Below are 12,793 nucleotides of genomic sequence, written 5' to 3'. Positions count from 1 at the left end.
CCCTTCCCCACAGCACCTGTATATATATATATATGTTTGTACATATTTTTTTACTCTATTTATTTATTTATTTAATTTATTTCTACATATATCTATTCTATTTTATTTTGTTAGTATGTTTGGTTTTGTTCTCTGTCTCCCCCTTTTAGACTGTGAGCCCACTGTTGGGTAGGGACTGTCTCTATATGTTGCCAATTTGTACTTCCCAAGCGCTTAGTACAGTGCTCTGCGCATAGTAAGCGCTCAATAAATACGATTGATGATGATGATGATGATTCATTCATTCATTCAGTCGTATTTATTGAGCGCTGACTGTGTGCAGAGCACTGTACTAAGCGCTTGGGAAGTACAAGTTGGCAAAATATAGAGACGGTCCCTACCCAACAGCGGGCTCACAGTCTAGAAGGGAGAGACAGACAACAAAACAAAACGTATCAACAAAATAAAATTCATTCATTCATTCAATCGCATTTATTGAGCGCTTACTGAGAGCACTGTACTAAGCGCTTGGGAAGTCCAAGTTGGCAACATATAGAGACGGTCCCTACCCAACAGGGGGCTCACAGTCTAGAAGGGAGAGACAGAGAACAAAACAAAACATAGCAACAAAATAAAATTCATTCATTCATTCAGCCGCATTTATTGAGAGCTTACTGTGTGCAGAGCACTGTACTAAGCGCTTGGGAAGTACAAGTTGGCAACATATAGAGACGGTTCCTACCCAACAGTGGGCTCACAGTCTAGAAGGGGGAGACAGAGAACAAAACAAAACATATTAACAAAATAAAATAAATAGAATATGTACAAGTAAAATAAATAGAGTAATAAATACGTACAAATATATATACAAATATACAGGTGCTGTGGGGAGGGGAAGGAGGTAAGGCAGGGGGGATGGGGGGGAGAGGAAGGAGGGGGATCAGTCTGTATGCAGAGCACTGTACTAAGCGCTTGGGAAGTCCAAGCTACCAGCCGTATGTAGAGAAGCAGCGTGACTCAATGGAAAGAGCCCGGTCTTTGGAGTCAGGAGTAATGGGTTCAAATCCCGGCTCCACCAATTCATTCATTCAATCATATTTATTGAGCGCTTACTGTGTGCAGAGCACTGTACTAAGCGTTTGGGAAGTACAAGTAGAGATGGTCCCTACCCAACAGCGGGCTCACAGTCTAGAAGGCGGGCTCACAGTCTAGAAGACTAGAATTGGCACCCACTGCCAGCTGTGTGACTTTGGGCAAGTCGCTTAACTTCTCTGGGCCTCAGTCACCTCATCTGTAAAATGGGGATTAAGACTGTGAGCCCCACGTGGGACAACCTGATCACCTTGTGACCTCCCCAGCGCTTAGAACAGTGTTTTGCACGTAGTAAGCGCTTATTATCATTATTATTATCTCCCAAGAAGACAGTACAGTGCTCTGCACACAGCAAACACTCAGCCGATACCACTGTTGGACACTGTCCACTGTCCTTGGAGTGCTCAGCTGGAGCTGTTGTGCTTTGGCAGAGCCCCCGGTGCTGATCACCCGGGCCCTGGAGGACCAGCTGGTGACGGTGGGCGAGAGAGTGGAGTTTGAGTGTGAGGTGTCGGAGGAGGGGGCCCCTGTAAAATGGTAAGGGCCGTCTCGGGCAGGGTGGGCACCCAGAGCACGGGGAGAGAGGGAGGCGGGCCCCTCGCGGGCGGGAAAACTCTTCCGGAGTTTTGCCTTCCCCGTGGCAGCACCACCAGGGCCCTGGGGAGGGTCAGGGGTGGGTGCCCAGCTGAGCCAGCTGCTTGGCCCAGGTTGAAGGACGGGGTAGAACTGACCCGGGAAGAGACCTTCAAGTACCGATTCAAGAAAGACGGGAAGAAGCACCACCTGATCATCAACGAGGCCACGGCCGAGGACAGCGGACACTACGCCATTCGCACCAGCGGCGGGCAGTCCCTGGCAGAGCTCATCGTACAGGGTGAGGGACGGAGGAGGGACCTCAGCTCCGGACTCTGCTCCCCCTGCTCCCCATCACCCCGCCCCAACGCGCCACAACCACACAGAAACACACACAGAGTCTCTCCCATCGCGCCCCGGTTCAGCCACCCCAGTCGCATCCCCAGTATCCGGGGCCGGTGTGCTCAGTCCTTATCCAACCGGCCGCCTCTCTTGCCGCCACGTATCCGTGCCCTGGTTCTAGGGGCCTATTCCCACTAACCAGTGCCGGCCCCACCCCCCCAGAGAAGAAGCTGGAGGTGTACCAGAGCATCGCGGACTTGACCGTGGGGGCGCGGGACCAGGCCGTATTCAAGTGCGAGGTGTCCGATGAGAACGTGCGGGGCGTCTGGCTGAAGAACGGGCAGGAGCTGGTCCCTGACAGCCGGGTGAAAATTTCCCACATTGGCAGGTGAGCGGGCAAGGGGAGGCTCAGCCCGTGGGTGGGATGCCGCGGAGCTTGTCCCTCCCGTGCCCCGTGCCAGGCACGGCCCCTTCATCTATCACTCTGGACCCGGCGGGGATGGCGAGGAGCCAGGCGGGTCGAGCGAGGGGGTCCCTGTGTCATTTTTGCCCCCTTGGCTTGCTGGGGCACCCCCACTGAGTGGCAAAATGGTGACCGATAGGGTCCACAAGCTGACCATCGACGACGTCACGCCGGCGGATGAGGCCGATTACACCTTCGTGCCCGAGGGCTTTGCCTGCAATCTCTCTGCCAAGCTCCATTTCATGGGTGAGTCCGGCTCCGAAGGCCCCGGGACAGCCAGTGACCGACCTGAGGGTCCCGAGGGCGTCTAGTGGGGGACACGCCAACTCCCTCCCAAAGAGAACCCCTCCCCAGGCCCCTTCCCCACATACCAGATCATCAAACTGGGATTCACAGGGCCCAGAGGGGAGGAGAAGGTCATTGTCTTTCCGCTCCCGCCTTTCCTAATAAGAAGAATTATGGTATATCGCTTTTTTATGGTATTTGTTGAGCGCTTACTATGCACTCAGTGCTGGGGTAGATACAAGCTAATCAGATTGGACACAATCCATGTCCCACATGGGGCTCGCAGTCTTCATCCCCATTTGACAGATGAGGGAATTGAGGCACAGAGTGCACGTCTCCTAGGCCCGTGCTTTATCTACTAATAATGATGGCATCTGTTAAGCGCTTACTATGTGCAAAGCACCGTTCTAAGCGCTGAAGCAACGCTCCTTCTCCGTTAAGCACTCAATATGCATCATGCCCTGTTCTAAGCACTGGGGTAGATGGAAAGTAATCAGGTCAGACACAATCCTTGCCCCCCAGGGGCCTGCTCTCAGTCTAAATAGGTGGGAGAAACAAGTATTGAGACCCCCATTTTTCAGATGAGGAAACTGAGGCACAGAAGAGTGAATGATTTGCCCAAAGGGACAGCTGGGATTAGAACTCAGGTCCTCTGATTCCCAGGCCCGTGCTCTTCCCATTAGGCCACACTGTTTGTCTCTTGCTCCCTTTATTCTTGAGGGCCCTTTCACCTCTGTGATTCTATGATTCTCTTCCAGAGGTCAAGATCGACTTTGTGCCTAGACAAGGTGAGTGCCCCAAGATTCATTCATTCATTTATTCAATCGTATTTATTGAGCACTTACTGTGTGCAGAGCACTGTACTAAGCGCTTGGGAAGTACATGTGGCAACATATAGAGACGGCCCCCACCTAGTCCGGAGCCTCCCTCCTCCACTGAATGAATGAATCCCTGTTCCCATTCCTTCCGTGACTCCTCCTGGCCGCTGTCCCCATCCCACTACTCTGCTTCCCTCCATCATCGTCAGCCCACATCCCCGATTCAGGACTCCGGAATTGACGTCAAGGGCCCTGAGGGGCCACAGCCCTGGGCCTGCCTAGCTGGCATTCATTCAATCATATTTATTGAGTGCTTACGGTGTGCAGAGCACTGTATACTAAGCGCTCGGGAAGTACCAGTCAACAATAAAGAGAGACAATCCCTGCCCACACCGGGTTTACAGTCTAGAAGCGGGGAGACAAACATCAAAACGAGTAAACAGGCGTCAATAGCATCATTATAAATAAATAGAATTATTGATATATTCACCTCTGCCCATCTCGCCTCCCACAGCTGAAGGGGATGGCCGGACGGGGTAGACAAAATGAAATTATTGATATATTCTCCTCTGCCCGTCTCTGCCTCCCATAGCTGAGGGGAATAGCAGAACAGAGCAGATAGAGGGAGAGGGGATTCAGTTCAAGGAGCGCTCTGCTTCTTCCTCTTTCCACACCTGCGAGTTCTGAATCTCCTTGGGAAACATTTGAACCAAACGGGGCAGAGAGGCAGGAACAGGATCGGAGTCAAAGCCTGACTGGCTCCGTCTGTTTGAAGGCTGTGAAAGTAAATCCCTTAGGTCGAAATGCATGAGAAGTATTTGGCCGGAGACATGTTTTTTTAATGGTATTGGTTAAGCACTTGCTAGGTGCCAGGCAGCATACTAAGTGCTGGGGAAGATAGAAGCTAATCAGGGTTGGACACGGAATGGGGCTCCAAGTCTTAATCTCCATTTTACAGATGAGGTAACTGAGGCACAGAGCAGTTAAGTGACTTGCCCAAGGTCACACAGCAAGCATGCGACAGACCCAGAATTAGAACCCAGATCTTCACTTAGTCCATGCTATTTCCCACACTGTGCACATTAAGGCAAGTAATTCAGTGCAAATCTCACTCCCGCCCCCATATCCTCTCTCTATAAAAAGCAATCCTTCTCCTCAGCCTCAGCCCCAACACTCTCCCCACCCTCTACCAGCTGCGCTGCCAGCCTGCTGCTATTCATTCATTCAATCGTCTTTACTGAGCGCTTACTGAGTGCAGAGCACTAAGCGCTTGGGAAGTACAAAGTGGCAACATGTAGAGACGGTCCCTACCCAACAACGGGCTCGCAGTCTAGAAGGGGGAGACGGCCAACAAAACAAAACATGGGGACAGGTGTCAAGTCGTCAGAACAAATGGAATTAAGAGCTAAATGCACATCATTAACAAAATAGAATAGTAAATATGTACGAGTAAAATAAATAGAGTAATAAATCTGTACAAACATATATACAGGCGCTGCGGGGAGGGGAAGGAGGTAAGGAAGAGGAATTCATTCATTCATTCATTCATTCAGTGGTATTTATTGAGCGCTTACTGAGTGCAGAGCACTGTACTATGCGCTTGGGAAGTACAAATTGGCAACATATAGAGACGGTTCCTACCCAACAGCGGGCTCACAGTCTAGAAGGGGGAGACAGACAACAAAGTAAAACATGGGGACAGGTGTCAAGTCGTCAGAACAAATGGAATTAAAAGCTAAATGCACATCATTAACAAAATAGAATAGTAAATTTGTACAAGTAAAATAAATAGAGTAATAAATCTGTACAAACATATATACAGGTGCTGTGGGGAGGGGAAGGAGGTAAGGAAGAGGGATTCATTCATTCATTCATTCAATCGTATTTATTGAGTGCTTACTGTGTGCAGAGCACTGTACTAAGCGCTTGGGAAGTACAAGTTGGCGACATATAGAGACGGTCCCCACCCAACAACGGGCTCACAGTCTAGAAGGGGGAGACAGACAACAAAACAAAACATGTGGTCAGGTGTCAAGTCGTCAGAATAAATAGAAGTAAAGCTAGATGCCCATCATTAACAAAATAAATAGAATAGTAAATATGTACAAGTAAAATAAATAGAGTCATAAATCTGTACAAACGTATATACGGGTGCTGTGGTGGGGGGGGAAGGAGGTAGGGCGGGAGGTTGGGGAGGAGGAGAGGAAAAAGGGGGCTCAGGCTGGGAAGGCCTCTTGGAGGAGGTGAGCTCTCAGTAGGGCTTTGAAGGGAGGAAGAGAGCGAGCTTGGCGGATGTGTGGAGGGAGGGCAGTCCGGGCCAGGGGGATGATGTGGGCCGGGGGTCGACGGCGGGATGGGTGAGAACGAGACACATCTCTGCCTCCTCCCTTAGAGCCTCCCAAGATCCACTTGGATTGCCCGGGCCGGCTGCCCGACACCATCGTGGTCGTGGCCGGGAACAAACTGAGGCTGGACGTCCCCATCTCCGGGGACCCCGCGCCCACTGTGATCTGGCAGAAAGCCAAAAAGGTACCGGCCCCTTGGCTCTCCCCAACCCTGGCACCTGAGAAGGGTGGCCGGGTGGGACCAGGGTCTTGCCTGGGGTAGTTATTGGGACTCAGGGAATGGAGGAGGAAATTGGAACGGAATCTGGGCTGGATCCAGAGGCCGGTGTCGAGAGCCCCAGGGTCATCCCACCGTGAAGCAGGTCAGGACTCCCCACCCTATGCTCAAATGCTTGGCTGCCCTCCTTCCCGCCCATCCCTTCCTCCGTCCCTCGCTCCCTCCTTCCATCCCGCTCTGACCAGCCTCTGTGATACTTCAGGGAAGAGATACTTCACCTGGGGCCGCCGACAATGCCGAAGACGCTGGGGCCAGTGAAGAGTGGGTGTTCGATAAGAAGGTGAGTGGGTCTGAACCCTGGGCCTGACCTTCATAATGATAATAATAATAATAATGATGCCATTTATTAAGCGCTTACGACTGGCAAAGCACCGTTCTAAGCGCCGGGGAGGTTACAAGGTGATCAGGTTGTCCCACGGGGGGCTCACAGTCTTCATCCCCATTTTATCCCCAAATTGATCCTCTGTTATAATAACAATAGCAATAAGCAATAATTATGGCATTTATTAAGCGCTTACTATGTGCAAAGCACCGTTCTAAGCGCCGGGGAGGTTACAAGGTGATCAGGTTGTCCCACGGGGGGCTCACAGTCTTAATCCCCGTTTTACAGATGAGGGAACTGAGGCCCAGAGAAGTGAAGTGACTTGCCCAAAGTCACACAGCTGACAGTTGGCGGAGCCGGGATTTGAACCCATGACCTCTGACTCCAAAGCCCAGGCTCTTGCCACTAAGCCACTAAGCCACGCTGTTATCTCATCTGCAAAGTGGGGATGAAGACTGGGAACCCCATGAGGGACTGTGTCCAACCTTATTACTTTGTATCTACCCCAGTGCTTAGAACAGTGCTTGGCACTGGTAAGTGCTTAGCAAATACCACAATTATTAATTATTATTAATTGTGACAGAGAACAAAGACAGAGAACAAAACCAAACATACTAACAAAATAAAATAAATAGAATAGATATGTACAAGTAAAATAGAGTAATAAATATGTACAAACATATATACATATATACAGGTGCTGTGGGGAAGGGAAGGAGGTAAGATGGCGGGGATGGAGAGGGGGGTGAGGGGGAGAGGAAGGAAGGGGCTCAGTCTGGGAAGTGACTTGCCCAAGTCACGTAGCAGACATTGTTTTGTTTTGTTGTCTGTCTCCCCCTTCTAGACTGTGAGCCCACTGTTGGGTAGGGACCATCTCTATATGCTGCCAACTTGTACTTCCCAAGCGCTTAGTACAGTGCTCTGCACACAGTAAGCGCTCAATAAACACAATTGAATGAATGAATGAATGAAAAAGTGGCAGAGCTGGGGTTAGAACCCAGAAAGTCATGATTTTCCAGGACACGGTGTCTCCTCCTCTTCCTTTCTTTGCCCTGGAGCACTCCTTGCCCACCCAGTTTCCAACCTGGGCCATTTCCAGCTGGAGCTTCCAGGACCACGCTGGCTGAAGTCATCAGCCCTGGAAATGCCCGGATGATGGAGGGCAGAGCTGGAGGGTGGGGCCTAATCAATCAATCAATCAATCGTATTTATTGAGCGCTTACTGTGTGCAGAGCACTGTACTAAGCACTTGGGAAGTACAAGTTGGCAACATATAGAGATGGTCCCTACCCAACAGCGGGCTCACAGTCTAGAAGGGGGAGACAGAGAACAAAACCAAACATATTAACAAAATAAAATAAATAGAATAGATATGTACAAGTAAAATAAATAAATAGAGTAATAAATATGTACAAACATATATACATATATACAGGTGATGTGGGGAAGCGAAGGAGGTAAGGCGGGGGGGATGGAGAGGGGAAGGAGGGGGCTCAGTGTGGGAAGGCCTCCTGGAGGAGGTGAGCTCTCAGTAGGGCCTTGAATGGAGGAAGAGAGCTAGCTTGGCGGATGTGGGGAGGGAGGGCATTCCATTCGATCGTATTTATTGAGCGCTTACTGTGTACAGAGCACTGTACTAAGTGCTTGGGAAGTACAAGTTAGCAACATCTAGGGACGGTCCCTACCCAACAGTGGGCTCACAGTCTAGAAGGGGGAGACGGACAACAAAGCAAAACATATAAACCAAATAAAATAAATAGAATAAATATGTACAAGTAAAATAAAGAGTAATAAATATGTACAAACATATATACATATTCATTCATTCATTCATTCAATCGTATTTATTGAGCGCTTCCAGGCCAGGGGGCTGACGTGGGCCGGGGGTCGATGGCGGGACAGGTGAGAACGAGGCCCGGTGAGGAGATTAGTGGCAGAGGAGCGGAGGGTGCGGGCTGGGCTGCAGAAGGAGAGAAGGGAGGTGAGGTAGGAGGAGGCCAGGTGATGGACAGCCTTAAAGCCGAGGGTGAGGAGTTTCTGCCCAAGACCTGGGTGCTGAGAATTCCTGATTCCCATCACAAGCTTGACTTCTCCAGGAGCCCGAGGGCAGAGCCAGGAGGAGCGGAACATGCCCAGGGACAGCAAGAGCTTTTTTCTGGGCGTGGGCTCAGTCGTGGCCATGCCTTTGACCGACCACGCTCCCATTGGCATGGTTGCCCCTTAGTTACTGTGCGAGGCAGAGGGCCGCGTTCGCGTGGAGACCCACCAAGATCGCTGCGTCTTCACCATCGAGGGGGCGGAGAAGGAGGATGAGGGAGTCTACACGGTGACGGTGAAGAACCCGGCCGGCGAGGATCAGGTCAACATCACCGTCAAAGTCATTGGTGAGGCTGAAGGGAAGACGGGGTACGGTCCCTCTCCCCGGTGGGTGCGCCAACTGGGCACGGGGCAGAATTTCGCTCAATTCAATCGTATTTATTGAGCGCTTACTGTGTGCAGAGCACTGGACTAAGTGCTTGGGAAGTCCAAGTTGGCAACATTTAGAGACGGTCCCTACCCAACAGCGGGCTCACAGTCTAGAAGGGGGAGACAGGCAACAAAACATATTAACAAATTAAAAGAGAATAAATAGGTACAAATAAAATAAATAAGTAGAGTAACAGAGAGGGTCCATCCTGGTCCATCACCGGGCTGTGCCCTGCAAATCCAACCCACACAGGGCTCCCTCTAGATTGTAAGCTCACTGTGGGCTGGGAATTCATTCATTCAATCGTATTTATTGAGCGCTTACTGTGTGCAGAGCACTGGACTAAGCGCTTGGGAAGTCCAAGTTGGCAACATCTAGAGATGGTCCCTACCCAACAGCGGGCTCACAGTCTAGAAGGGGGAGACAGACAACAAAACAAAACATATTAACAAAATAAAAGAAATAGAATAAGTAGGTACAAATAAAATAAGTAGAGTAACAGAGAGGGTCCATCCTGGTCCATCACCGGGCTGTGCCCTGCAAATCCAACCCACACAGGGCTCCCTCTAGATTGTAAGCTCACTGTGGGCAGGGAATTCATTCATTCAATTGTATTTATTGAGCGCTTACTGTATGCAGAGCACTGTACTAAGCGCTTGGGAAGTCCAAGTTGGCAACATCTAGAGACGGTCCCTACACAACAGCGGGCTCATAGTCTAGAAGGGGGATACAGACAACAAAACATATTAACAAATTAAAAGAAATAGAATAAATAGGTACAAATAAAATAAATATGTAGAGTAACAGAGAGGGTCCATCCTGGTCCATCACCGGGCTGTGCCCTGCAAATCCAACCCACACAGGGCTCCCTCTAGATTGTAAGCTCACTGTGGGCAGGGAATTCATTCATTCAATTGTATTTATTGAGTGCTTACTGTATGCAGAGCACTGTACTAAGCACTTGGGAAGTCCAAGTTGGCAACATCTAGAGACGGTCCCTACACAACAGCGGGCTCACAGTCTAGAAGGGGGAGACAGACGACAAAACAAAACATATTAACGAAATAAAATCAATAGACTAGTATATAGAAACATAGACACACACAGCTTCTACCACAGGGAACCTGATTGCAGCAGCTCCTGTAAGGTGGAAAACGACTTCGTTCAGTCGTAGTTATTGAGCACTTATTGCGTGCAGAGCACTGTACTCAGTGCTAGGGAGACTACAATACACTCTAGAAGGGGGAGACAGACGACAAAACAAAACATATTAACGAAATAAAATCAATAGACTAGTATATGGAAACAGACAAACACACACAGCTTCTACCACAGGGAACCTGATTCATTCATTCATTCAGTTGTACTTACTGAGCGCTTACTGTGTGCAGAGCACTGTACTAAGCGCTTGGGAAGTACAAGTTACATCATTAACAAAATAAATAGAATAGTAAATACGTACAAGTAAAATAGAATAATAAATCTGTTCAAATATATATACAAGTGGGAAGGGGAAGGAGGTAGGGTGGGGGGGATGGGGAAGGAGGTAGGGTGGGGGGGATGGGGAGGAAGAGAGGAAAAAGGGGGCTCATTCATTCATTCATTCATTCAATCATATTTATTGAGGGCTTACTGTGTGCAGAGCACCGTACTAAGCGCTTGGGAAGTCCAAGTGGGCAACATATAGAGACGGTCCCTACCCAACAATGGGATTGCAGCAGCTCCTGTGAGGTGGAAAATGACTTTGTTCAGTCGTAGTTATTGAGCACTTATTGCGTGCAGAGCAGTGTACTCAATGCTAGGGAGACTACAATACACTCTAGAAGGGGGAGACAGACAACAAAACATATTAACGAAATAAAATCAATAGACTAGTATACAGAAACATATACAAACACACACAGCTTCTACCACAGGCAACCTGATTGCAGCAGCTCCTGTAAGGTGGAAAACGACTTCGTTCAGTTGTAGTTATTGAGCACTTATTGCGTGCAGAGCACTGTACTCAATGCTAGGGAAACTACAATACACTCTAGAAGGGGGAGACAGATGACAAAACAAAACATATTAACGAAATAAAATCAATAGACTAGTATATAGAAACATAGACAAACACACACAGCTTCTGCCACAGGGAACCTGATTGCAGCAGCTCCTGTAAGGTGGAAAATGACTTCGTTCTGTCGTAGTTATTGAGCACTTATTGCTTGCAGAGCACTGTACTCAGTGCTAGGGAGACTACAATACACTCTAGAAGGGGGAGACAGACGACAAAACAAAACATATTAACGAAATAAAATCAAACTAGTATATAGAAACATAGACAAACACACACAGCTTCTACCACAGGGAACCTGATTGCAGCAGCTCCTGTAAGGTGGAAAACGACTGCGTTCAGTCGTAGTTATAGAGCACTAATTGCGTGCAGAGCACTGTACTCAGTGCTAGGGAGACTACAATACACTCTAGAAGGGGGAGACAGATGACAAAACAAAACATATTAACGAAATAAAATCAATAGACTAGTATATAGAAACATAGACAAACACACACAGCTTCTACCACAGGGAACCTGATTGCAGCAGCTCCTGTAAGGTGGAAAATGACTTCGTTCAGTTGTAGTTATTGAGCACTTATTGCGTGCAGAGCACTGTACTCAGTGCTAGGGAGAATACAATACAATAATAAACAGAAACAGTCCCTGCCCACAACTAGCTTACAGTTTAGAGGAATAACAGATTGTAGTTGGGTTGACTTGAATGAACGTCTGATTGACTGGGTGTTCTAACCCAGTAGGAGTGAGGCCCTGCATCCATCCATCAATCAATCAATCGTATTTATTGAGCGCTTACTGTGTGCAGAGCACTGTACTAAGCGCTTGGGAAGTACAAGATGGCAACATATAGAGACGGTCCACAGTCCTGCCCGTTGGTTGAGCCAACCTAGGGAGCTCACCCTGGTGCCCTCGTTGGATTAACTGGATGACTGCCAGTGTTGCCAGCAGGCACTTTGCGTGGGTGAAGGCTCAACGCCGGACCGACCCCTGCCTCGTTTTCCCCCAGATGTCCCCGACCCGCCCGCTGCTCCGAAGATCAGCAACGTCGGGGAGGACTCCTGTACGGTGCAGTGGCAGCCGCCCCTCTACGACGGTGGGCAGCCCATCCTGGGTAAGACGCGCCATCCCACCCCGGGCAACAGAATCCCCTCCATCTGGACGCATCCCAGGTGACGGGGCGGGTTTTCATCCCAGCCGGCCCCTGCTTGGACTGGCTAAAGATAATAATAATAATAATAATGATAATGGCATTTATTAAGCGCTTACTATGGGCAAAGCACTGTTCTAAGCGCTGGGGAGGTTACAAGGTGATCAGGTTGTCCCACGGGGGGGCTCACAGTCTTAATCCCCATTTTACAGATGAGGTAACTGAGGCCCAGAGAAGCAGCATGGCCCAGTGGAAAGAGCCTGGGCTTTGGAGTCATGGGTTCAAATCCCGGCTCCCCCACTTGTCAGCTGGGTGACTTTGGGCAAGTCACTTCACTTCTCTGGGCCTCAGTTCCCTCATCTGGAAAATGGGGATTAAGACTGTGAGCCCCCCCGTGGGACAACCTGATCACCTTGTAACCTCCCCAGCGCTTAGAACAGTGCTTTGCACATAGTAAGCGCTTAATAAATGTCATCATTATTATTATTATTAAGTGACTTGCCCAAGGTCACACAGCAGACACGTGGCGGAGCCGGGATTCGAACCCCTGACCTCTGACTCCAAAGCCCGGGCTCTTTCCACTGAGCCACGCTGCTTCTCTAAAGATCTAAAGATCCCACGGAAAGC

The 12,793-nt window shown here is 49.4% G+C and overlaps 1 protein-coding gene across 1 annotated transcript in view; it reads left to right on the top strand.

Moving 5' to 3' along the window:
* MYBPC3 (myosin binding protein C3) overlaps window positions 1-12,793 on the top strand; it is a 55,474-nt gene that overhangs the window by 18,142 nt on the left and 24,539 nt on the right. The window contains exons 15-23 of the mRNA XM_038764649.1: window positions 1,503-1,608; window positions 1,779-1,945; window positions 2,209-2,374; window positions 2,589-2,695; window positions 3,493-3,522; window positions 5,945-6,081; window positions 6,377-6,454; window positions 8,721-8,880; window positions 12,026-12,130. Of these exons, the coding sequence (XP_038620577.1) occupies window positions 1,503-1,608; window positions 1,779-1,945; window positions 2,209-2,374; window positions 2,589-2,695; window positions 3,493-3,522; window positions 5,945-6,081; window positions 6,377-6,454; window positions 8,721-8,880; window positions 12,026-12,130 (1,056 nt within the window). The remainder of the gene's footprint in view (window positions 1-1,502; window positions 1,609-1,778; window positions 1,946-2,208; window positions 2,375-2,588; window positions 2,696-3,492; window positions 3,523-5,944; window positions 6,082-6,376; window positions 6,455-8,720; window positions 8,881-12,025; window positions 12,131-12,793) is intronic.

The sequence above is a fragment of the Tachyglossus aculeatus genome, chromosome 22, assembly GCF_015852505.1.
Source record: "Tachyglossus aculeatus isolate mTacAcu1 chromosome 22, mTacAcu1.pri, whole genome shotgun sequence".
NCBI lineage: Eukaryota > Metazoa > Chordata > Mammalia > Monotremata > Tachyglossidae > Tachyglossus > Tachyglossus aculeatus.
Note: the sequence above shows the minus strand (reverse complement) of the source record. Positions and strands in the feature narration are given on the sequence as shown.